Here is a 27,357-nt window from a genome sequence, read left to right as displayed (position 1 = left end):
TTGCAATCTGCCGTCAGACTCAATTAAAACAGTCGGCCTTCCTCACAGCAGACGTTATGACTTGTTGGCGTAGGACAGGCGCAGGTGGTGTAACATCAACGACAGCTCCGTTGTATTCAAGTGTCTGTGACAGTGTGACAGTGAGCAAGTATGCAAAGCACTGGTGGAACGTAACTAAACACATCTACTCAGATACTGTACTTAGGCTCAACTTTGAGGTACTCTTATTTTGTGCTATTTCGTGCTTTACACTCCACGACATTTCAGAGTGAAATATTGTATTGTATGTTTAACTGCTACTAAGTAGTTCAAATCAGCTTCACCTTGACCAGCTACAACATTAAAATTTTGCTAATAAAAAACAAAATATTCATGAGCTGTTATAATCTCAACACTGATGAAGGCCCCTTCTTCATAAAATGTACTCTCACTTTTGATATTTTAAGTACATTTTGCACTTTTACTCAAGTAACATTGTGAACCAGGTACTTCTGCTGAAAGACCGATAGAGGTATTGCCGCGGTTACTTAAGTAAAGTATCTGGACAATTCTTCCATCACTGATGCACAGCACCAGGACCCCGGCACCGAAGAAGCTAAACGGAATTCAGCCGTCGTTCATTTCATTATTTACTGCTCCCTTTTTAAGATGCTGACCACGGAGATGGCGAGCTACAGCTTATCGAAGGAACATCCATTCGATGCCTTTGCTTTCAATGTGCTTTCTGACGGAGCTTAATGCGTTGAGGGCAGATAACGAGGCTTTTCCTCACCAAACGTCGGAGCTGCCGGTTCGCGCTCAGCCCCTCGAGCACAGGAAACGTTACCGCGCACGCCCTTGTTTTTTTTTGTTTTAGGCAACTGCTGTAACAAAACGTCACCAGCCTTTCCTTCCCATGCCATGTGTATATTTTAACGGTCCGAGGTGTGGATTAAGCACCCACACACACACACACACACGCACACACACTCGACTTCCCCACGTGCCTGCATCCTTCCCTCGTCAGGTCTGAATTTTATTGGACGGAACAAAAAGATAACAATGGCCACGTGTTCGTGTTGACACATCTTCAAATTTCAGGCGGGACTCGGTCCTCTTACTAAACCACCCCGACTGCAGGAAGTCCCCCCCAGGACTCCTGCGACGCTGAGAAAGAGACCAGCTACCAAAGCAGCCTTCGCTGAACTCGCCGGTTAACTTTTTGAGCGGAGACGTTTTGCATGGGAAACACCATGGGAAACGACCAGTCCTCGAACCCGTGCGTTCCCTCTGGTTTGTGCAAGTTGCCCCTTTCCAACGGCGAGGAGAGACTTGACCGCGCCAGCGAGGGTGAGTGGTTCACACCTGCTGTTGCCCCAGTGACTTGACCGCACAGCATGTGAATTGGAGCTGTTACAGTACAATAGGCCGGTCCGAGGGTGCATCTGGCTGATACACCCTCAGACTGAAAAGCTGGGGGGGTACTTGAGACATCACAGCAAGACCCAGTTAATGGCATGAAAATAGATTAATAACATTATTATTGGTCGGTGGTTGCTCTAACCTCACTATGACTGCAGCGAAGTGTTAGAAATAGTGCTGTTATTACATGAACCCTTTACAATGTTATTAATGACATCATTATTATAATTTTACTGACCTCTGTCAGAGTCCTTCCCAGGGCTAAACAATTTACTAAAAGGGGGCAGACTAATAAGATAATTGGCCATAACTTTTACAGATTGATGCCGATTTATAACTTTATTGTGGCTCTAGTGGTGAACTCCACCTCCATCTGTTTGTCACTCTCTCCGTATGTGATATGCATTTGGTCAGTGCTACGGTTTACACAATAAAAACAAATACGATGAAAACAACAATACAATAACAATAATAATACAATAATGACACAAAACAAGTACAACCACAGTAAAGTGCAGGTCGTATTAAGTTGAGCAGGGTCAAATGAATGAACAGTGCAACTGCAAATGTAAAAATGTAACTAATAACTACTGGTATCAAATTTTACTTTTGGTTCAGTCGTTGAGCACCATTTTATTGCTCAAAAATCCGTTCCTGAACCAGTTTCTGTAGAGTCGCACCACAGCTTATATTAATTAAACTTTGTTATTTGTTGTTTTAGACAGACAGGAAATGCCTTTCACTCATTTGCTGCTGCACTGAGCCCCGTGTGGCTGAGAGAGGTTCACAGAGGCCTCTGGTGATGTCATAGCTTTCCCAGGCTCCTGTGGGGTGATGGGAAAAAAAGACAAAATGGTTGTGAGAAAAAGAAAAAGAAATTCACAAGGACCAGTGTAATCTAGAAGAAAAGAAAAGAAAATTCTATCAAACCTTTGGACAGTCCCTTGCCATCTATGTATTGGTACACTTATACTTTAACATGATTGTCCTCGTTCATTATTAAGTTATGCTATTCTTTTTCTGACAAATACTCAATCCGCCAACTTAGAAATCAATAGAAATAGTGGTGCACTGTGGTTGAAAAAAAACCAAAAAAAACAGTTTTCTAGTTTTCAGATGGTACGAACACTTCTTTTGCTTGAATGCTGCCATGCTCTTACTGTGAGCCGCTTATGATAGCAACAGTGCATTATGTTCAACAACAAATAAAACAACACATTTAATGTGATACATTATAGCTTCTCAAGGGGAAAATCTCATTTCAGACCCTGGATCTAGTAAGGATTCAGGGCGCTGTAGTAGCATATCAGTAACATATGTTTAAAATAAGATAGACCTGTGCCTTGATGAGTCTAAAATAATCTCTATTTGTATTGAGCTTTTTTTTTTTTTTTTCACTTAATCTTTTAAATGCATGATGACTGACCCATTGAAAGTCATTCTTTTCATACATACCAATATCCTTCACTAGGTGGAGCCACTATATTACCATGACACCCCAAAGTGGGGGAGGGCCAATAGAGAGCTCGGCCCTTTGTGATCTCACTTTGGCAAGTAAAAGGATGAGTTCATTGGATTACCTTAGCCAAGCTAAAATACATCTTCCATCATTTGTTCGCCCTGTATTAGGTCACTGTATAAAGCAGTAAACATTGTTTCTATTTAAACATCCATTGTCCAAATGTAACAGTGTATGTTAACTCTGTGGTCCAGTGAAAGTGGTTGCCTACGTCGTGTTGCCTGAAGCAGCAGGTGCGGTTGTGTAATGTCAGCTAAACTCCGTCCCTTTACTTGAAGCTACAGCAAGACCTGTCCTAGAGGAACACTGGCGGCTAATAAACTATATGTAAGAGCTGTGTATCAGCGTTGTTTGGCACTCGCATCTTCAGCCGCGATGTCAGCAGAAGACCCGATACCGTCAGAGAGACTGAATGTTTTCAGGGAGGATGAGAGTGGAGAGCAGAGTAGTCGCAGAGAAAACCAGTGTATAGAATTTCAGTTGGTCTGTTACACAAGCATCCATCATCATGACTGCTTCATCTGTTGTTTTCAGATTACATCTTGCTCAGTTTGTCCCATGTTGCATAAAGTATTCGCGATGTATTTCTGAATGTATGGAAAGTTAAATAAGGATGCGTCCTGTGTGTGTGTGTGTGTGTGTGTGTGTGTGTGTGTGAGTGTGAGAGAGAGAGAGAGTATGACCTTGGCCATTTCCCTCACATGTGATGAAGCTCTTGGGTGGCATAAAGGGAGGCAGTGAAACATTCAGCGCCATCTTAATTATTCAAGACTGCTTGACTGCGTGCATGTGTGTGTATGTAAGTGTGCAAGTGTGTGTTTTTGTGTCTCTGTGACAAAAGAGAGAGAGAGAAAGACAAGAGAGAAAGAAAATGAGACACAATCATTTTATCAGTAATATTAACTGGACATTATATCATCTATTAATTATCTTTACTGACAGGGAGTCTGTAAGTGTCAAAGTAGTTGCCATACATTTTTAATCTTAATTTAAATTTTATGAACAGGTCATGGCTGTTGTTCAGCCTTTCTTCTCATTGTGGCTGAGGATAATTTTTTTAATATTGAGCAATATCCTTAGTGATCCAGGAATTATTACGATTAATAATAACAACAACAACAATAATAATAATAATAATAATAATAATATTGTTAAGGCGACTTCTTTGAATAACTTCTTTTATCCAACCACACCCCAAAGCCAAAGAGTTTCCATTTGCAGTGATGTAAAACAGAGAAAAGCAGCACATTACTCACATTTCAGGAAGCTGGAATCAGCAGATGTTTAGCATTTTTGCTCGATAATTGTTTTAAAAGATTAACCAATAATCAGAACTGTTGCCAATTAATTTTCCAATTGTGTCAGCCCTAATTATTATTATTAGTCACATTTTTTCCCCAAACCAGCCATATCTTCAGTATGGCTTATGATGCAGTCCAAGAAAGCCGGTCTCCATCTTTCATTAACTGCGGAGGATAGTGGCTCAGAGCCACTCATCCGATCCAGCCTGAACTGTGTGCAGCTTAAAGGCTGGCAGCACAGACCAGATCTCCCTTATCGCAATCTCAGCTTCCTCTTCTGAAGTTTCAGTTCAATAACATTTCCTCCCCGTTTTGCTCCTTGTCTTGTCTCCCCACTTCCAAACGGGGGAGAGAGTTTGGACGTCTCTAGAACTGTGTGCCGGATGTTGCCCATAAAACTTGGGCCTGTGGAAGCACCTGAAAATGCTATCCCAGAGACAGAAGAACAATTGATAAAGGCAGCCTATAAGTGTGAGTAATTGTGTGTTTCTTAAAGTCCGGAGCTCAGTCTCATAATATCCCATTGATACAAACACAGAAAAAGAAAAGAAGAAGAAGAAGAAGCTGTACTAGAAGTGATAATGGACATGCTGCATTTTCGCCCATGTATTGCTCCTTGTGGTTAAGTCCTCTGAGATATTAGATACACTTTAGGAAAGGAAGTTCTCATATTTACGAGTTCCAGAAATAGCCCCGTCACCCAGCACTGTCAGTATATCAGTGTCCTGTCCAAAGCGGGGGCCCCACAGAAGTTTCCCACACGTGTCACAGGCCAATGTCATGACAAGGGAACGAGGGAGAGGGAAAGAGGGCGAGGGAATGGGAAGGAGGGAAGCTTAGCTTTAAGGAGGGGGGCAAATAATGAGTATGATAAATACCGGCTTACGAGCTCAAGGTAGAAGGAGATAGGGGTTGAGACAAAGGGCGTGGATGCTGGTTGACCAGATGGCAGAGGAGGGATGTGGAGATCGGGAAAAGGGGCGCAGATGGGTGGAAGCACTCAGTGGTGTCGAAGTGTTAAAGGTGAACCAAGTGTCTGTGAAACTGACCCTGATGTTTCCCCCCTCTAAATCAAATGCGAGTGTTATGTAACTGTGGTGTTTGTGGCACCCACAGCTTTGTCTTTCATCTCACTGATGAAGGAGACGCAGAGATTCCAGGGCTGTAATCCCTACCTGTTGCTGGGCCTAGTTGTTTACCTGTTTGAACATATTAGCTACATACTGTACATTGTAATGTCTCAAAGTGTCCCGGAGATGAGATCAGCTTACAGAGTTCCCAGTGGCTCACGTCCTTCCATGACAGTTGTCTTTGATGTCTGGTATGCACTCCGTCTATGAAGTGAGCCTCCAGATAGCGGTTAGTGTCCAATCCAACACATTCCAAGTTCGCTAGATTTCAATGGCGCTGGAATGAACTGTTACGTTTAAACGTCACATACTGGCAACCCGCCACATCTATGGCAATAGATTGGAGCAAAGCACAAATACATTGTGCACCAACATCCATAACTCTGTGATGAAAGCCGAAAGTTATGGGTGGTTATTTTGATGGGTATATCAAGGCCCATTCTATTTCTCTGAGTATTTTTTATTCAAACACATCAGTTTACTTTGAATGAATCAAACCCGACCAGCACTGTCTGACTTGGCACTCAAGTTCATTAACCTCATCAATCACCAGCCTCAGATTGCTATTTAAAGAAAAACAAAGATTTAGTAATTCTCCAAATTTATATTTTCGGTCCCTTTGCTTCCATTTAAGAAAATACACAATTATGTTTTTTCTGGTGTTGGACTTCAAATGGGCTGGCCAACACAAGCTTATCTGAATCATAGGATAACAGAGGGAGCCTGGCTCTTTGCCCCTAATCCGTCTCTGTTGCTGCAAGTCAGTCATGAAGAAGAATTGTTTTTCCACGTACGCTGTTTATATTTCTGACAATTTCCTCTGTTTGAACGGCAGTGACAGTAATAGTTGTAAGATCAAGAAGTAAAGAACAGAAGCATCTCGATGAACCGTTCATATTTGACCTGAATCCTTGAGATAGAGAAATGCATAAGATATTGTTTCATTTGCGAATGCATGAAACATGATAGACTCTCAACACAGATGTGTTATCCTGTACATCTCACTCTCACACTGTTAGAATTCGTGACAGTGATCAGTGATCCTGAAGTAATACCTCAGGTAGCAGGGAAGAAGGAAGCCTGGATGTGCTCAGTGAAGGGCATCCGTCCCGAACAGCAGAGGAGTCAGTGCAGACCTCAGCTTCAAGTTGCTCCATGGTAACCGGGGACGGATGGCAGCTGTCTCCCTGGAGATCTGGACTAACAGGACCTGCTCTCTAATTACCTGCACCCATCCAAGTCGGCAGCAAGAGAGGGAACGCGCCACAGCTCAACACCCTTAGCACAGAAACAACGAACATCTCTTTGACTTCACGTAGCAACTTTGTTCTGAAATAGTCGGTGGAAGAAAGATGCGTAAAGGCCAAAGGGCAGCAGCTGAGGACATGGAAACTGGAAAGGAAATGACACAGGCGCTCTGGATACAATGCTGGCATGACTATAGAGCTAAATTGGCAAAAAAATGTAAAAATGTTGAAAATAAAGTGCTAAAATTGCTCTTTCGCTGAAGACAGAACTGATTCTTCTTTTAGCACAACAGACTCTGGACTAGCAACGAAGGGCTAGCAAGCACTGATCATGTGAGTGACGTTACGTTAGCTAATGAAACCCCAGCGTGGCTTCCCCATGCAAGTAAAAGGACATGATTGTTGCCATGCTAGATGAAGTGAGGCTGCACACTGAAGCCTAAGCCAAAAGAGCTTTAGGCCTCGAAATCGCCCTTGACACAAGAGGGAACAGCACGTTATTCCCTGACCTGCTGGTACACTGCTTCTAGTGGCTTATGACAGTTGACATGGGTGACTCATGCACCCAGAGCTCTGGGAGGAAGGACCCGAATTGTCCCCCAGAGTGTCAATTAAGTGTCCTTCTTAGTGACGCACAGTCCAGTGGAGAACAAAAAATTGCTTTGTGTTACAGCCTCTGTTTTAGTTTGCTAAGAAGTTCATTTGCTTTTGATCTGGGGATCTATTTTTGGAGGTGAGCCATGGTTAGAGTGCAGAAACTGTGATGATATCATGTAAATAACAAGGATTTATCACCGGCCATAAGATGAAACCAAAGGGAGTTACAATATTTTGACAACATTTAACGCTCAGAGGCTGATAAATTCTGCACTGACAAGAGCAACAATGTAACTTCCATGACCTTTGACACTTGCAGATCGGTACTCTTTGTCCAGTCTGATTTTTCTTCCTTCTATGGGAAATTTGGAGCTGGTCAGACTGTGGCTCTCATAACCTCCAGAGAGGGGCAGAGAAGGGGCAACTGGTAGAAAAACATTTGACGGAAAAGCTAGAGTTTCAGCGAGTTGCCCTGCGGACAGCTAAGGTCTTTCTTACTGTCTCAACTGCAGAAGAATAAATGGAAAGAGAGGAGTGTTGGAAGGAAATAGGAGGTAATATGCTATTATGTAATGTAGTACCTGGAGGTCTCTGCTATCCCTATATGCCCTTTCCTTTGGGACTGAGAGACAAAATGATCACACACTAATGGTCAGTATATAATATGACAGCTGCCGGCTGTTGTTCTTGAACTTCTTTCAATTTGTGAAAACACTGGAATCTTTTTTCTCGAACTGAGATTCTGTCCAAGCCTGTTGTTGAAAGTGGGCTTACATGTCTTTTAGCAAACTGAGTGACCGCACAGGGTAATAATAGCTAAGCTATTTTGTGTCATAACCCCAGGGCCCTCATTGGGCCACTGAGCCCTTTGCGCTCAAGAGCTACATCACCAGGGGGGCTGGTGGCGTGAACAGTTTGTTACCTCTAAAGACATGTATATACAAATATTAAGATCTTTTAATATTTGATTTTGGAAAAATACCAAATTAGAGTAAAATGCTTTATGTTGTGTTTTTTAATTTTTAGCTGTTGTTAATGTTTGTGATAGTTATTCCATAATGCAATTTGATGTTTACAGGGGAAATACTTTACAAAAACTGATTGCGTGTGTTGGTTGAGTGTTTACCGCTTCTCAATCACCTTTGTGTGAACTAAAAAAAAAAAAAAAAACACCTTTCACCCTCACGCTATAATACAGTTCAAAGTACAGGAGAGAAAACTCAGTTGCACTTCTCTGGAGCATTAACTTTAATAAACTGCTGCCTTAGCTCTAGTGAGAAATTGTATTACATGATCAACACATGAAAGGGGAGCAACATAAAGAAATGGATTAAATTGTAAAACGGTTCTTGCTGAAAAGCCCTACACCGGGCTGCTCAGCACTTCCCCAAAACCACTTGCGTTTCTCTAATGAGATTTTGGATTCTTTTCTCCCAAATATTTGAGAGTGAAGCAATTTAGAGGTTAGAAATTGGGAGCTTGAAGGCAAACTCTGACAAGCAATTGCTAAGGAGGCAATTTCCTTTTGAACTGTGTCATAATTTCTAATGATGTTAGCAGACTTAATGGGGATCTTCTTAACCATACATTTGTTGTTTAATATATACCACAAGAGTTCACTGTTCTTCCCCTGTACGCATGACAGGATTAATGTGAATATGGCACATGACTTTTTATAAATATATGCTCTGAGTCAACGCTATCCATCCCACCTTCATAATATTATCCCACTAAAGTACACATGTATACTGTTATACACACACCAACATAAAACCTCCTTCTTTATTTACATACAACTCTCTTTATTTAGCGTTATGTAGCTCTCATCCTTATGTGGCTCTCGCTTATTTTTATCCATTTTTAAACAATGATTAAAAATATATGGCTTCATCTAGTAAATTATAAATGCTCAACCAGAATGTCTATTTCTGGAGTTTGCCAGTGTTGAAGGAGCTTGCTGCTGTTTTGAGTGGAGTCATGTTAAAGATGACAAAGACCTTGACATGGACACCAGTTAAGTCTTTTCTGTTCCTCTTTTCCCAGATACCAGACACCAGTCCCAGCTGTGATTAGTCCTCTGACAACCACATGACCCCATGAATTTTCCACTACATCCAACACGCTACTGTTGAGTCACTGTTTGAAAAGATGAGAGAAAAAGGAACAGATAAAGATTGAATTCATGAGCGATCAATCAACGGTGTCCTTTTGAATCACGATTATGAAGAGTGATTGCTGCATCTCATGAAAAAAAAGAAAAATTTTGTGACATTATGGATCACACATTACGTAATACCTTCATTTTGCCATAGTCTTAAGATGCTCTTGTGTCCTTAGCCACTATGCAAAAGGCTAGAAGAACATGGCTGTGTTGTTCTGGGCCGGGAGTATTTCCTGCATCTCCTTCAGTGGTGCATCCGCTCCTCATCCCAGAGAACACTAAGACAATAGAACAGATGGAGGAAGAACACTGTCCGTGCATCTGGTTTAATGCATTGAAAGGCCATTTTTAGCACGTCTCCCACTGACAGAGAGGCCTAAAACAACATCTTGGTCGAGCTGTGCCGCTGTTTCATGTTCCACTACTGCATACTGAAAATTACGTTTTTTTTATAGAAAAGTGCAACACTGATTTATGACACTTTGGTATACTTTAAAATGCTCAATAACAGTAGTAAGTAAATTAAAATAAATCATTTTTTCAGTGCCACTCTACTATCCTCTTCCATTGTGTTAGAGTAGCAGGGGTCATTTAATGTCAGAGGCTGACATGTTATGTAAAGTCATGAGCTAGACTCCTGCAATGGAAAATGAATCAGGAAATTCCTCATATCACAGTCAATATCTCTGTCCATTATCATGACAGCTATTAACATTACCATGGACGTGTGCCGTGTGGACACAGTGTCCCATCTTCAATTCCAGCTGGGGTCTTATGTGTTGCGTTGCCCCCTCCCCTCCATGTTTCCTGTCATTTTGGTCAATAACTCGTAAACAGTGATGGCTAAAATCAAGTCAGCAAGACTCCATTGTATTATAGTGTCCTACCGCAACTTAGTATGGCTGCATTGAAATTCGTTGTTGACCTTAGAAACAGTATTTTGCCAAAACAAACAAACACACAAAAAACTTTTTTGATGTCCACTTACTCGCTGGTGTCTCAGTGTCAGACTTCATTAGCAGATTAAGTTACCTCTGTTGTGATGAAGATACTGAGCTATTGAACAATTGATTAACATTGTTCTTTAAGTTGTCTCCCGAAAACAACCCAAAGCCCTGATAAAAACTTAAATGAATTATGGAGTGAACATGAGTAAAAACGTATACACTAATTTACTGCTTTGCAGTGCAGTGTTCATACCAGCGGCAATTTACACCGTTTGCTGGCGATTCACTTCTTAGTGATGTTTTTAATTTACTGAAATCTGAAATTGCAGAAGTGAAACCAAGCATGCATGCATGTTGTCTTCTCAAGACTGCCACAGCATTCAGTCTCATGATCTGAGGATTTTGGAAATTAGAACAATCTGTGAGGGCACCGAGCACATGGCAAGAACTCCCCCTGAAATGGCTCCAATTAGAGGCAAATGTTGCTCTAATGCTTTGATACAAAAGAAAAAAAAAAGGTTTCAACTCACTATGTTTCATCATCCATGTGAGGGACCTTTTACTGATACAATAGCTTTGGCAAGAGTTGAACTCTTACTGCATTTTTGAAAAGCAGGTGCTTGACTCCGATGGCCTGTTAAGAGTTGACCTAATGAAAAGACAGAAGCACATATTGAAAACAGATGTGAATGCACTGTAGTAGAAAACAGCACTTGAACAAAAAGAGGTGACCAGAAAAACATTGATGTATGAATGTGGCTCATTGTGCTGGCCCATGTGTCTTTGATGGAGATGGTTGTGTTCACATTCAAGGTGGGTATGACTCATTTCATCCATTAGATCAGTGGCTGGGGTTTGGAAAGGAGCCCTCCCCTGATACTGAGACCACCACATACAAACCCTCCCAAACAGCCATCTGCTCAGCATTTCTGCACCGCCTTTGAATCTTTAAAGAGAATTAAAATACTGCAGATATAACACTTTGCTGTCCAAGGACCAGTCACTGCGCTGCTCTGCATGGCAGCATTCACACTGCTGTGGGCCAAGTTTCCTTGAGAAAACGAGGCATGTCTGCCCTCTTTCTCTGGAAATAACTTTATTTGCTGTAGGAGCTCTCGTGAGATCGCGGCATCACAGATGCTTGATACCCAAAAGGAGGACCAGTATGTATCATGGTTCATGCTTTAGAAAAAGCATTCTCGTTTGCATCCAATTAAATAAAAATAGATGCAGCTTTCTTACAGTGGTGTACTGTATGTCCTTAACCTAGTTTTGTTGGTGTAAATCACAACTGGGGACAAATCATTTTCACACATCGCACTGACTAATCACTTCCCAGGGTCAATGGCTCACTACTACAGCAGGAAAGTGAAGAGTCCAGATTGTAGTCGTGCACGGTTGAAGCTCTGTTTGTAAATGAGTGGGCAGCCCGACGATGAATGCTCTTTCTCAGTTGGCTTTGCTTCTGTCATGCTGTCAGAGCAATCAGACTGACATACCTGTGTCATATCACTGTCTGCAGACTATCTGAATGTACTTAGTGAGGCCTGACTACATATCAGAAGGGGTATATGCAGTGTATATAGAGTACCTCTCTGAGGTATATACACTGCATGTAAATCGAAGATGACCTATGCTTTTCATAGTTCATCTTTGAGTGCTGTAGTATAATTTAGAGTTGACCACAATCACCACAATAGGGCCGTAATCTTAAATACTGACATTTTGGGATATGGTCTTATTTACTTTTTGGCCCAGAGCTAGATAAGAAAATTGATACTGCTCTCATGTCTGTGTTGTAAATATTTGAAGCTACAGCTTGGCTTAGCATAAAAATTGGGAACGGGGAAACAGCTAGCTTGTTTGTTTAATCCTGATAAAAGACAAAGTGTAAAAATGATACATTGTGGTTTTATTAGGCTGATGTTCTGGACTATTTCTTGCCCAGGAGCAGTGACTTTCTGGAGTCTCGTCAGAACTCAAAGCAGAGCGATAACTCCTTGTTTTTAAACGTCGGATTTTGTACTCAATAAACAAATGAAGTAAAACATGTTAAGTAGTGAGCAGTAGAGGTGCTAGTAGGTGGATTTTTATTACCTTTGGACACAGTTAAGCTAGCTGTTTCCCCATTGTCCCAGTCTTTATCCTAAGCTAAGCTAACCAGCTGCTGCCTCCAGCTTCATATTCACCGAACAGATACGAGAGTGAGATTGATGTTCTCTTTGCAAGAAAGCGAATAAGCCTATTTCCAAAAATGTCAAACTATTCCTTTGACATTTCTCTCTGTTGTTGAATATCTCTACAGACATCCAACAGTGTTTTAAATGATTGTGCCGAGAATAATCCTGATACTACAGTTCTGTGCCTTTGGAACGAAATCAGCCCAGCAATCATGCTTTCATTAGCACCCCGTAGTCTGTGCTCAGGCAGTAAAGCGAGCATCAGGGGAAGCAGCACTTGTTACTGCAGCACTGCTGTGTTTACAGGGAAGGCTTGATTGCAGACTCCATCGCAGCCTCATATTCACTTCCTGTGTTAATCCCCTCTGCCATAGCAGTTCTTTCTTTCTGAGGCAACGGCAAGGGCGTGGGGGGAATTTCACTTCTGCTCTGCTTCACCCCAAACACCATTCACCCAAAGCTCATATAAGGAGCCACCATATCCTGCTAAAACAAACAGCATTGAGGAGGTCGAAACAAACGCTTTTGTCTCTGAGTTATATTTAGTCCCAGCCTGCCTTCACCCAAACGCCATCTCTCACGAGACCTATTTGCTCCGATGCTGAATCAGATCATATATGACGATGTTGGCGACTGCGGAAGCCCAGAAGCCCTTTTCCCGTGTGTGATATGGATCATAAACAGCATAGCAAAGCTGCACGCATGAGTCAGAGAAAAATCCCCTAGTTCTGCCATACAGTATGTTTTCCAATCAGTCACAATCCGAACATTAGCTACACTGACATCAACGACGAATAACTTGCACGCGTCTACATTTTCATACTTTTTCCATCTCTTTCCATTTGTTCAGACACACAGCTGCTGGAGCACTTCGGGCCTCTCTAATTCTCCACTATGGGAGATACGCCGTCCCAGCACTCCCTTCTCTAATGGTCTCGGTCCTACAAGCCCTGCAGGCCATGGCTCCTCAGAGAGCGGTGTGGTCCAGAAGACAGGAAACAGCTTGAGAGGAGCCCAGCAGTCAAGGCTATGGGAGGGCAGAGGATAGGGTGGGAAAAAGGGGGATTTCCTCATATGGCACTTGGACTTTTATCAAATGTGTGAATACATGATTCATTTAGAGTTGATTGCCTCCCTATGATGGGTCTGTATTCCTTTAGGGATTAGTGATTTGAGAAATCTGACCGATAATCTTAGAAATCTCTTATCTCTGTATTCTGATCAGTTTAATCCCTTCAGGATGATGCGCAAAACGCAAGGGATCTGACAAACAGCCACGAACAAAGATCCCGCAATCATTTGAGCGTTATCAAAGTTTGCACCACGCTGTCTGCAAGACACTCTACATGCAGATGTACTGACAGACTTCCTTCCTTTAGATTACACATCCCCTTCAAGCTCGATGTTTGTCCTGTGGGCTTCGCACTCATCAGGCGTCATCATAGGCTTTGAGTGAATTATTAAATGAATTATTCAGAGGCTCTGTGATGCTTTTGGTAGGGGGGGGGGGGTCTCTGCTTACTGTATCTTTAAAGTCGTGCAGAGGGGAGCCTATACTAAGGAAAGGAGGGGGCTGCTGTGCGCCAGTTGGAGGTGTCTGCCTGTCGCAGCGGCTTGGGGTTGACACTAAGAAGAGCGTGTCCATGCTCCAGCTGGGGGATACGGCGCAATTTGAAGGCACCGGTACTCGGACTGAGCTGGTTCCAGGCAGATACTCATCAGACCGAGGATACATGGATGGACAGAGAAATCTTGCAATCCGAACGAACTTGTCAGCCGGTGCGAGGAATTTCTGGATATAATGGGGAATACGACACCTAAACCCTTGATAGGTGAGACTTGTTATCCATTTATCAATCACGAGGCTCGTAATGCGCACGAGCGCGCGCGCGTGTCCCCGTTCCTCGACTTTGTGTCCGCTCCGCGTGGAGACGCGCTTCCCATCACGGGGGAGCTGAGCGTGAGTCCCAGGCAGCGAGTCCATGCAAGCGCTCCAGCGGATTCACTTTCCACCTATCATTCGCAGAAGCCAAAGCAGTGATCCACGAGAAATCAGTTTATTTAACATCATTGTTTCATGTTATTTAGCAGTGAAACTTTTAAATTCGTCGCATCCCTGATGGCAAAAGGCAAATGACCAATTAGAAAATGACAGGAAATCAAAGTATTCCATGCATTAAATGGAATCTGTTTTTTGAGTGTCACCATACTGTGGTGCACTTCTAGTTTGCTTGCTTCCTCCCTTTTGCCTGTTTTGTGTCACTTGCAGAAAAATAGTAAATTATTACCCTTTGTGAATATGGCTTTTATTTCAGACAGCAATCAAAATTCCGCCCGTTTTGTGTCATGTACGACCTTGTTTAATTCATAGATAGAGTACTTTACTTATCCGCATGGGAAATTGTAGGGTTGCGGAACTAAACATAAACCACAAAATAGAATAACCTAAACACAAATGGCTAAAATCTCAACTGCAAACAGAAAAACACTAAAAAAAAAATATCATACTATAAATATATACAACTATACTGCCTGGTAATATCCTGTAGTAATTCCCAAGTATCCAAGCTGTGTTATGTAAATTACAACCTCAAGTGATTGCCAGGGAATTCTTCCTGCATGTGACTTGATTCTCAGCCTAAGCTTTTGTATAAAGCTGTTATTATAAGATCTTAGAATATCGCTCTACAAACCACTTTGTCATGACATCTGATGAATATTACTTGATAATCAGTTTCGCATATCACTTTGATTTAATGTCTGTCACACTCCCACGCCCCCAACAGACCCACTTGCCAGCTCAATGATGTGGTTGCTGCCACTAGAGCTAGCTGACACAGGGTTTGGACTGAGAACAGTTAGTCACAGAGGAGCAGGAGCAGCTTGGGTCCTGTTGCTTGCGCTCTGTGCTTTCGATTAACATGGAATTAGTAGAATATCTGTGTTTAATGGGTCTATAGAAGAGATGCGCACAATATATCAGAAAGTAGGTTTTAATTCCTCATGGCAGTTAGTTGTTTGCGGGCCTGTGTGTGATGAAGAAGTCATTATACCAGCTGTAAAAAGAGTTTCAAGTGATGTCACTGGGGGATATTCATCTTCATGACCTCTAGAAACAAAGATGTAACTAAAGAGAACCTGAATTTCCCCTAAGATCCACCGAGGCTCATGTCCCGCTCGGTGAATGAGTTACAGTATGATGAACACATACAGTGCAGCCTAGAGATACGAGAGAGTAAAGAGCCTGATCATCTTGTGACCATAAATGACCCTGACGATGGCACATAATCAGTTTTACATTTCAAACAGCTCTCCTCGGTATTGCAGTGTGTCTTGTGCAGTCTTATGATTGCATTTATTTGTGCTTTTTCCTTCATTAGGAACAAAACAAGGGGACACCGTTTCCATTGCGCAACTGTTTCTTCCCTAAAGTGATTGAATAACATGGGTTTTAGCAGAAATATACTGTATGTGAAATTTGCTTTTGACATTAGCAACCTCCAGATTTCAGCTGCGCTTTCCATCATAACCACATTTCTGATCAGCTGGCTGGACCAGTCTCTGTTTCTTTTCTGTTCTCAGGATTTTGTGGGTCCTAACTATAGGGACCATCAGGTATTCCTGACATTGCTGTTCAGTAACAGGCTTGCCTTAAGGTCTGGCATCTACCTATGTCTCATGATTAGGGAAAAAAAGGGAGTCTGAGCAGTCATCCATCGCTGATGTTGACCTAGCTGCAGTGTGTAACTCTTATGTACTAACATTACATTCGAATCACAGAGCTAAGCATCTGATTTTCTGAAAGACTCCTCTAACCATCTGGTATTCCCTCAGCTACGCAACAAGCAAGATTTTTAATCTATTTCTTTAGTGTCAACTACATTTCCTATCCAGGAAGCTGGAAAGGACGTGTATCCTTGTGTTGTTTGTGCAGCACCAGAAAAATATCACAGTGTATTTTGTTTGAGAGTAAAATAGAAAAGTGACATCAATATTTCAAATTCAATATTTCAGCAAATGAGATGCTTAGTTCTTTGACTCAAAAGTAATGAGAAAGCTGTATGTGAGAGGCACAAACTGGGGCTAACATCTACTCTGCTGTAAGCCGTCCCTCATTTCATGATCTATTGTGCTATGCCTTTCATCTAATAATGGCAAGTAGCTATATCAGTCCTCACTCTAGGTCCTTTGACAGTCCATCACTCCGTCAGAGTGGCAGTTGAACCTAAGGCCTGTAGGCTTACCCTCCACATGTTTTCCTCCACACACTTTACCCAAAGTATATTTTACCCGTTCGAAAACAGAAAGGAAAGGGGAACCCGCACATCATTTGAGATTTTACAGATGTTCTTGCTGGTGCTTCATAGTTTAGAATATAATCAGTGATAATGTCTAATTTAGGAAATGTACTGTGGAACACTTCGCTGAGTTATTGTCTTTACAGCAGATCACAGTGAACTGTAAACAGAAATGTAATCACTGTGTGGCCTTGGAGGAGAATAGAAACGTAGCCTCCCTTTGAGGATTGGATTTCAGCCAGTCTATACATCTATATAAACACTCATTTACAGCTTTAATTTTATTTAATATTAAACCTAAACAATTCAAGTCTCATTTAAGCCGGTGTTCAGTTTGTCTTGTTTGATTTCTGATCCTTGTTAATTCGTCTTGTGAAATTCATCGAGAAATTCTTTCCCCGAGTAGGACATTGACTCCTGTGAAGATCAAAGATGAAGCCTTTTATTGAGATATCTTTTTACTGACGAAGCACTGTGTGATTCATTCTCCACTTCTGTAGATAACTGTGGAGGAATGAAAAGGGCTATTCAGGGTTTGTTTATGCTGTAAGCCAAGGATGTGTGTCGACCATAGAGAGAGGAAGATTTATTGTGTCTGTTGTTGAATTTTCTATTGATTTATTTATTTTTCAGGATATGTGTACTCTCTACTGTGATGCTACTAATGTTAGCTTTAAGACAAGTGTCCCAGTGATATAAACATCTGGGTTTGGTCTAAATTTACCGTGTCAATGTCCCATATGGATGTGGTACTCTGACCACTCGCTGATTTTGGACGGTTTGCCTTTTTATACTGTAAATGTGGGTTACATGCTGAAAGAGACTATTCAATTTACTGGTTGAGGGGAGCAGAGCGGCTTCATAGTGTCAGTGTGGGGAAGGAAGTGTGTGAGACTGTGGGCTCCTTTACATAACTGGCCCCTGCCCCCTCAACCAACTGCCGTGGGCCACTTGCAAACGAGTTATTGTGTGTGGATATGTTTGCCTCTCTTTTCCAACAGCTGGTGTCACTGACATTACATTTTGACCTTGTCTGAGTCACACAAAAGCAGACCTGCTGTGGATTTACCATGCTGGCCTCTAATTTAGTTGAACAGGTTGAATCATTGATGGGTCCCTCTTCTCTCACTGCACCCTGATTTTTTTCGCACCCACAGATGCGACTCTGCAACCCCGCCCGGTGGCCAGCAGGCAGTACTACAGCCTGCCTAACAATGGGGCAGGTGTGGAGAGAAGAACGTCCGCTCCTCCGGTCAGCATCAATGTGGAGTCACCCCGCTTTCACCCCCATGCCAAAGGCAAGAATATCAGGCTGGATGGGCAGCTTCGCCGAGCCACCCGCAAGAACAGCTTCTGTAATGGCATCACATTCAGCCATCGGCCCGTCCACCTCTATGAGAAGGTTTGTTTTTTGCCTCCTTCTTTACTCGCTCTATTTTTAAGAGCTGGAGATTTAAGGAATATAATTGTGTTTATATCACTGCTGTTCATTCAGGTGCGTCTTCGTCTGACCGGTGTGCACACTGGCTGGAGTGGAGCGCTACGCTTTGGTTTCACCAGTCTGGACCCCAGCGAACTGGTCGCCACTGACATCCCCAAGTACGCTTGCCCAGACCTCGTGACACGGCCCGGCTACTGGGCCAAAGCGCTGCCTGAGAGACTGGCCTTGAAGGACAATGTGCTGTCTTTCTGGGCTGATCGCCATGGAAGAGTTTTCTACAGCATCAATGAAGGAGAGCCCAACCTCTTCCACTGTGGGCTCAGCATTGGCTGTCCACTATGGGCCATCATAGACATCTACGGCATCACTCAGGAGGTCACACTGCTCGGTAAGCGTTTTATCATGGTGTTTACTCGGTCTGTGTAAACACTCCTATAAAATACTTGCTGCTTTTGTCATGACTGCCGGCAAGAGAGGAAAGCGGTAGGTGATTCATTTAGAAAAAGGAGGTGAGGGAGCAAATTTCACAACTGTCTGCTTGTGAATCTTTACACAAAACATCATTAATAATCACATTTGTTCAAAGTATTGAGCTGTGGATATATATATTTTTTGACTGGAATCATCTTCATATGTCAGCTAGAAAGGCCATGTATATTGACCATGGCTTTGACAACCCTGAAGCTTATTTTTATAGTGTCAACACATTCACAGCTAATTTAAGCAGCTTCCTGAGAGTTCAGAGAGCAGCTGTGCCACGAAGCTCTGCAACAGCAGAGGCCAGTATAGTAGGAGTAGCGCTGCCTGGGGCGTCTCTATGACTCAATGGTCTGTGTGACAAAACTGCTCTGTGTTTGTCTAAAAAACCAGAACCTCTCCCTCTCAGACTGACTTACATGACACTAAGTGAAAAATCGGTTTTCACGCAACAGATGCCATCCACTCAGTTCCTCCAGAACCTCTCACTCCTAATCACTCTCCCTGCTTCTCCTTTAACGCTCTCTTACTATCACTTTCCCGCGCTTTGTCGCCTCCTTCATTTCCATCACCCTCTCCCCCTGCGGTTCCCTCTCGTACTCACTGGGTGTGTTTATCTTCAGTCTGACAGGAGCTATGGCCATGTTTGGTCAAGACGGCAGATCCCAGGAGCTTTGGTGAGGGGCCAGTGCACACAACGGTTCCAGCAGGACTACTAGTGCCAGACTTGTTTATATCAGCCCCTCATACATCGAGAAATTCAGCTCTACTATGAACTCTGTGTATGAATGTGAGTTCATACACAGTATGAGTTTAGAGAATTCATGTTAGGGAATAAAGGAAATGAAATAGCGAGGTAAATAAACTGGTGAATGTCAAATAAACAGCTGGTCAACACAGCTAATTTGTACTCAAAACCTCCACAACAAACATCATAACAAGATTGGCATACAAAGGGCTCGCGGCGTATACTGATTGGTTTCTAGTTGGTGTCGGTTGATATGTCTATCAACATGTCTTGTCCAGTACCTTGACAGTGACCAGTGACTTACTGTGAAAAAGATATTTCATCTTGTATTGTAATCTTGCTCCTTCTCAGTGACAGTGGGAAAAGTATCAAATAGCAGTATAGTAGTGGGTATGCAGTAAATAAAGATAGGTAGGAGAAGTATTTGGACAGTGATACAATGCTCAAAAGTAATTGGACAATTGACCGACAGTTTGGCAGTTTCATGGCCAGGTGTGGCCTGTTTCGTCGTTATTTCATGACATATAAAGCAGATTAAAGGTCTGGAGCTGATTCCCAGTGTTGAATTTGCATTTGGTAGCTCCTCATGGGAACTCTCAATATGCCGTCCAAAGAGAATGAGGCCATCATTAGGCTGAAAAAAACAAAACTAACCTATCATGCAGATAGCAGAAACTTTAGGAGTTTGGTACGTTCTTAAAAACAAGAAACACACTAGCGAGCTCAGCGACACTGAGCTCGCTAGGCCTGGAAGACCACAGAGGACAACAAAAGGATTTGATAGCAGAATTCTTTCCTAGGTGAAGAAAAACCCCTTCACATCATCTAGCCAGGTCAAGAACACTCTTGAGGAGGCAGGCGTATCATTGTCAAAGTCTATAATCAATAGACACCTGCATGAATGTAAATCCAGAAGGTTTACAGCAAGGTGCAATCCATTGGTAACACTCAAGAACAGAAAGGCTAGATTAGACTTAATAAAATGCCTGCCCAGTTCTGGAAGAAGATTCTTTGGACAGATGAAACAAAGATTAATTTGTACCAGAATGAGGAGTATGGAGAAGGACAGGAACAGCTCGTAATCCAAAGCATACGACATCATCTGTCAAACAAGGCAGTGTTATGGCACGAGCATGTATGGCTGCCAATGGAACTGTGTCACTGGTGTTTATTGAGTACGTGACTGCTGATAGAAGTAGCAGGATGAATTCTGAAGTGTACAGGGCTAAAATATCTGCTCAGATTCAGCCAAATGCTGCAAAACTGATAGGATGGTGCTTCTTTTTTGGTTACGTCCACAGGTTCCAGACTTCAGCTAGTCATTGACTGCAAAGGATTTTCATTCAAGTATTAAAAATAATCCTTATTTTTATAAATATGTTAGTCTGTCCAATTACTTTTGAGCCCCTGATAATGAGGGTCTATGTATAAAAATGGCTGTAATTCCTAAACGGTTAATGCAATATTTGTCTTAAACCCATTAAATTAAAGCAGAGAGTTTACACTTCAATCACATCATGATGGCTTTGTTTCAAATCCGTTGTGGTGGTGTGCAGAGGCAAAATTATGAAAATTGTGTAAATTAGCAGAAATCTCATTTCATAAATTTACATTGTATTTCAGCAGTACAGCTCCTTCCACGCGTGAAATAATTTATTAAAGACTCCTATGTGCTAGGCCTGCAAAGATCAGTCAATTAATCGATTAATTGATCAACAAAATTAATTGGCAACCAATTTAATAATTCATTAATTGTTTGATATTTTTCAAGCAAAAATACCAAATATTCTCTGGTTCCAGCTTCTTAACTGTGAATATTTGCTGTTTTTTCTTTGTCTTCTGTTACAGCAAACTTAGTATCTTTGGGTTTTGGACTGTTGGTCGCATAAAGCAAAACCATACCAACCATAAAGACGTCACCTTAAGCTCTAAGATATTGTAATTGACAATTTTCAAAATTTTCTCATGCTTTATGGGCATGTTTTATAGACGATTAACTGGTTAAGTGAGTAAATAATCGGTAATGAATTTAATCAGTAGTTGCAGCCTTACAGAGCAAAAACTACAGTCAAAGTGGCTGCAGCAGCATGTGCAGATAGTATCTCAGAGCTTATTGTTTTTCCTCGCTTTGCCTCAGCCATCATCGAATTAAAAAAAGAGAAAAGGAGCAAAAAGAAGGGAAGTTACCCTGAGCTTACTTGGGACAGATCAGACAGATGATACTATGTCCAAGTCACGTACTTGTTTGTTCATCTTCTCCACCACAGAAAGCACGTTTGCTGAGAGTGTGGGATCCAGCTGCCTGAGTGCGGCCCGTCTGAGTGCCTATCTGCCGCAGAGTAGCCACGACTCAGCCAATTACAACAACAATCAGCTGGAGAACAACCAGACTGCTGCTGCCAAGATGGCCAACCTCCAGCTCAATAACTACACTCAGCTCATCCCCTGCTGCTCCTCCACCTCTTCCTCTTCCACACCTTCCTCATCTTCCTCCACTGGATTCGGCGTCCCGAGGGGGGTCCGGTGCCTTCCTTCCCCGCTGGACAATGACTTGCACTTTCACCCCGTCCGCGGCTCTGATGTAATACTCTCTGCAGACCGATCGGCCGCCTGCATCCACTTTCTGGACAGCAGTCGGACTCTGGTGTTCAGTGACCGGCCGCTGCATGTGGGTGAGACTCTGTACGTGGAAGTCGGCCACCTGGGCCTGCCCTACTTTGGGGCACTGCTGTTTGGTTTAACATCGTGTGACCCGGCTAGTCTACATGCGGGGGACCTGCCGGCAGACCCTGAGGTTCTGCTGGACCGTAAAGAGTATTGGGTGGTGCACCGGGACTTTCCCATGCCTTGCTCTGGAGACGTGCTCAGCTTCAGTCTGCTGGCCAGCGGAGAGGTGCACCACGGCACGAATGGAGTGGGACGTGGCAGGCTGCTCTGTGTTGACTCCTCTCAGGTCCTGTGGGCCTTTTTCACCCTGCATGGGGCTGTCAACAGACTCAGGATACTAGGTAAACTGAGTGTATTTGCAGCAGCCAAAATTATGTACATGTAGGGGTGATACCAAAAACCAGAACTGAACTTTTATTTATTCTGTTTGCATGAAAATTCCTAAAGTAACAATTCCTACAATTCTATTTGGGTGATTACTGTAATTAGATGAGAGTGTTTTGCTTAAGGCTAGCAGCTCAAGGCTACATTATCCGTAACTAGCATTCACTAGCAACACTCCTGAGTCTCCGACCAAACCATGAGTGGTTGAGTTGCATTGTGGGTAAAGCAGGCACCAGGTTTTGACAAAGAATAAGAATGGGTGGAATTTAAAAAATGATCTCTCGTTCTGCTGCACCAATTTATTTATTTTTTAACCACGAGCTTGAGAATGCACAAAGGGGTGCAATGCTAAAGCGGTTCTTTTAAGCTAAACTAACTAGCTGCTGACTGTAGCTTTATATATAATGTACAGGAATAAGAGTGGTATCAATCTGCTTATTCAACTCTCCACCAGAAAGCAGATATTTCCCTAAATGTTGAACTTTTGCTTTAATACTAACATGATGAAGGCCCAAAAAAGACGCACACTCAGTCTATTCTTGAGTCTAGGCAGCCCCTTGCAATTTATTTTTCCCAGACTAAAGGAATGCAGTTGAGAAGTTTATGTCTGCATGTGCCAGTTCAGCTTTGAGCTGTGACCTTTCTGTCCTACTCCCACTACTCCCACATAAACTCCCATCGGCGCAGATCCCATTCTCACTGGTTTCTGATCCAACAATATTATCTTCAAACAGAAACAGCTAAAAGAAAATCACCCCATGAAACTTCAGGTAGTACAAATATGCACATCTAATCTTACCGGTTTAGGCCAGTCAGCGTAACACCTTACACTCTAGCGTTACGTTCAAACGAGAACACACTGTGTTGAAATGATAGCAACTACAGTTGAATATACACATCATATGAATGCCACCTTTAAAGGCTCTACATGGGCCTAATTATCTGGGGTTTATCCATGTGTATTTATCTTTTTGACATAGGAACACTGCAGTCCAGTCCTCCCTCCACATCCCCCAGCACTTCTCAGAGCAGCAGTCCAGAAGACAGTGACTCAGACCTGGCCTTCAGTGTCAACAGATCCTCCTCTGCCTCTGAATCCTCTCTGGGTGCGTTACCAAATGTTCACAGCATGCCTCATGATACCGTTTACATAGAAACTCTCACAGTGTCCCAGCAGGAAGGCTCTTATGGTTCAGAGCTGTGACAATTCCGTTGGACTGTACAGTAGGTGACATTAGGCGAGAGTAATTGGAAAGGTGGCAACAACAGATCTCCTGACTAATATTAGATTTTGATGCCGTTAGAGATATTCCTACATGACTTATGACATAATAGAGTTGCAATGATTAGTCAATTAATTGATTTGTCGACTGACAGAAATTTAATCTGCAAGGATTTGATAATCAGTGAGTCATAAAAGTAATTTCTTACGAAAAAAAACAAATTATCTTGTTTAAGCTTCTAAAATGTGAACATTTGCTGCTTTTTCTTGTACCATTATAGTAAACCAAATACCTTTTGGGTTTTGGACTATGGGTTGGATGAAATAAGACATATGATGACATCACCTCGGGCTCCAGGAAATTGTGATGGCCATTTTCTTAACGTTTTTGTGATGTTATATAGACCAAACGATTTCCTGAGAATATAATCAGCCAATTACTGTAAGTGATTATGAAAATAACTGTTAGTTGTAGGCCTAGTACATAATTCGTTAATTAGTAATAATTTGCCTCCAAAACAAAGAATAAAGACTAAAGTACGTTAAAGCAGCAGCTCTGCAGATCTGAAACTCTTCCCACAACAATGACAAGAACAAGAGTTATCTGTGCACATCCATGTCTGCTGCATTTTAAGACGCAAATTTGGTTTCTTTCTTTCCTTCCAGTGACTGCTCCTAGTTCCCCGCTCAGTCCTCCCCTCTCGCCCAGTCTCACTGCCTCGGAACCGCCCTCTGCTGGAAAAAACGGAGAATGCACCGTTTGCTTCGACCAAGAGGTGGACACCGTTATCTACACCTGTGGACACATGTGTCTCTGCAACGACTGTGGGCTGAAGCTGAAGAGACAGATCAATGCGTGCTGTCCAATATGCAGGAGGCCTATCAAAGATGTTATCAAAACATATCGGCCATGATGGTCCAGATGTTTAAACACGTGCTGGGACTTCCATCACTGGATGCCACCTGTTTAACCCTCCTCAGGCTTGGTTGTGCACGGATCTTGACCCCCAACCGGAGATTGGCCACATCGGGACATAATTGTGCCTATATATCCATTCTGTATGGGTAAATCATATCTGAAGATAGACTAGGCTCTTCATACGCAGAACTGTGTCAAAGCTCATCATAATACATAGACTGCTTACATGAGCTCCTACATTTTGGCTAAGGAAGAAGCGATGAATCATGTGCTCCTATTTTGTATTTTCCATGTGAGATCACATGTATTTGCTGAGCAGAAAAGCCTGATGTGAATATTTTGTCCCTACCCCCATCGTCCTAGATTTGTGTGTGCTTCAGCCGAATATGCGGACCGTAGTCTATGACTTCTAGTGCCTTAGATTTTTGTCACATTGTGTGTCCAAGTAAATATGCTAACAATCCTAGCCATATTTCAATGTACAGTTCTGAAAGCTTATGGTAAAAAAAAAAACACAGATACAGAATTTATGCAATAAAGGGTGTAATAATAAGTGGAAAGATGTAACTGTAAGTAGGTGTGTTCAGTGTTGTGCTTTAAGAAAAGTATGTTTGGAAAGTTTGTTTGGAAAGTATAAAATGAAGATTCTGGTTTTGCACATTGAGAGATTAATAAAAGTGGACTAAGTGCGATAAAAAATTGTTTCTAGTTTCATTAATAAGACTGATACAACTTTCAGCTCTGAACGTTCATTTTAGAAAATGTAAAGAAACAAGTTCACAGCAATCACATTTATTTAGCCCTTAAAGATCCCTTTGCTCTTTCACCTGAGTGATGGATGTGCACTGATCTTGTAATAATGACTAATCAGGCTTCATTAAGAGTATTCTGTAAGGTGAATTAAATCATTATTAAATTATTAATAATTATTAAATTATTAATTATTATTATTATTAAATTTAAAGATTTTGATTTTTTTTGGGGGGGGGGTGAAAAAGCTTGACATCAGTTTAACCTGTTTACCTGTTATCAATAAATATAGCACTACTTTTGTGTGTGATGACAATGTATTTTAGGGAAATTATTAAGCATAGCTGATTCCACTAAAATAAATAAAATACAACCCAGCTATTTTTCTTTGACATTTTGATAAAATATCTGTTAATGACACAATAATACCTACTGAAGTATAAAGTATCCCTAGTCTATATAATTAATATTGAAGATATTGTGATTTGCCAATACGCTCCACAACAGCAACTACACAGACCTTGAGTTGAAACAGTTCTGTTTACTGCTGTCTCCAAGGTTAAGAATCGATTTGAGACTCACTGTTTAAGCCAACAGTGGATGAAAAGTCCTTCAAGAGCTCAGCAAAAAAATTCCACGACACCTGGGTCATCTCCAGCTACTGATAAATAGAAAGCTACAGCGGAGCTACTAAATGGACCTTAACGTTAGATTGTTTTAGCGGCTATCGCATTTATTTTATAGACTGTTTTCTTACAGTAATATAACAGAGTTTTTGTATTTGTTTAGCTTTGTAGAAAAGTATATATATCATGGAAAATGTGATGTGATTTTGTAGCATAGTAAATTACATGAAGGCTTTTGCTATTTTTGAAAACTGAATACCTGTATAGCTAGCACAGGTGAAACAGATTTCATTAACAATGGCTCACTTCCATGAAGTGTCCCAGTAAAAGCCATGGCAATGAGCCAGCAAGCACAGCGAAAGGTAACTGGAGCTAGATCAGTGGGATGCTAATGTTTCTCTGGCTCTGTCATGGGTTTGTAAGTAGGAAACATTTTACTAACATGTTAGCCGTATTTGGTATATTAGAGCTTGTATTTGTTTTTGGAGTGTTTCTGCCCACTTACGGCTGGAAATCACAAATACTGTTGTAATGGTCGATTGATATAATATACAGAACCAGATATTTTTCTCAGAAGTTGCTCGAGACCAAACAGTGCTAAACAAGACTGGAATTATAGTCTCCGTTTTTCCGAACGACGTCATCAGTGAGATGCGCGCACAGGCAGGGAACAGAAAATGAGCCAAAAAGGCTGAGAGATTATGAGAAGATAAACATGAAAAGATGTTTTTGTGCCTAGAACAGTTCGAAGCGCAAAAGTAATGAATCGCTAATGTCCTATATCTCAAGAATTAGGGAAAGAGCAGGAATGTCATACATGCTACTGTTACGAATATAATTACCAGAATGACCGCTTCGGTACTCATAACTTGTACAGCAGGAAAAAAACCTGCAAACATTAGTTAGTTTTTTTTTTGTTTTCGTTTTTTTTTAGGTTAATTGTGTGAAGGGGATTCTGGGCTTTCAACCTGTGCTGTCAGTCGATGTTTTTGGACACTCAAAGGTCATTTCTCGCTACCTGTGGAGCTAACTTTGTTTAGCATTATCACTGCTACTAGCTGCCCTGTCTCACTGGAATATGTATCACATTAGCGGCCACGCGACAGGCGGCCAGACACGATATCAAATGCTCACGTCGTTTCCTGTGTCCTGTGTAAACAACAAACGTTTGCTAACACATGCCAACACATCTGTGAAATTATTGCTTATCAAGAGTGCTCTAGCAACATTCTTTAAAGGTTGCCAAAAAAAAAAAAAAGGTTATTTTTGTAAAACCTTTAGAGAACCTTCATGGAACGTTCCCTGAGGGTTACTTTTTTTTGCAAACTTCAAAGAATGCTCA

General features: G+C 41.9%; 1 protein-coding gene across 1 annotated transcript; it reads left to right on the top strand.

Moving 5' to 3' along the window:
- The first annotated feature begins 14,054 nt into the window (after positions 1-14,054).
- On the top strand, positions 14,055-25,510 carry neurl1b (neuralized E3 ubiquitin protein ligase 1B). Its single transcript, XM_040120598.1, has 6 exons — positions 14,055-14,315; positions 17,939-18,183; positions 18,277-18,610; positions 21,715-22,455; positions 23,479-23,604; positions 24,387-25,510. Exons 1-6 carry the CDS (start codon positions 14,285-14,287, stop codon positions 24,632-24,634), a joined length of 1,725 nt encoding a protein of 574 aa, XP_039976532.1. The 5' UTR covers positions 14,055-14,284; the 3' UTR covers positions 24,635-25,510.
- Positions 25,511-27,357: the final 1,847 nt, after the last annotated feature.

This window comes from Xiphias gladius, chromosome 23 (assembly GCF_016859285.1).
Source record: "Xiphias gladius isolate SHS-SW01 ecotype Sanya breed wild chromosome 23, ASM1685928v1, whole genome shotgun sequence".
NCBI classification, from domain to species: Eukaryota; Metazoa; Chordata; class Actinopteri; order Istiophoriformes; family Xiphiidae; genus Xiphias; species Xiphias gladius.
This window is presented reverse-complemented; position numbering and strand designations above follow the sequence as displayed.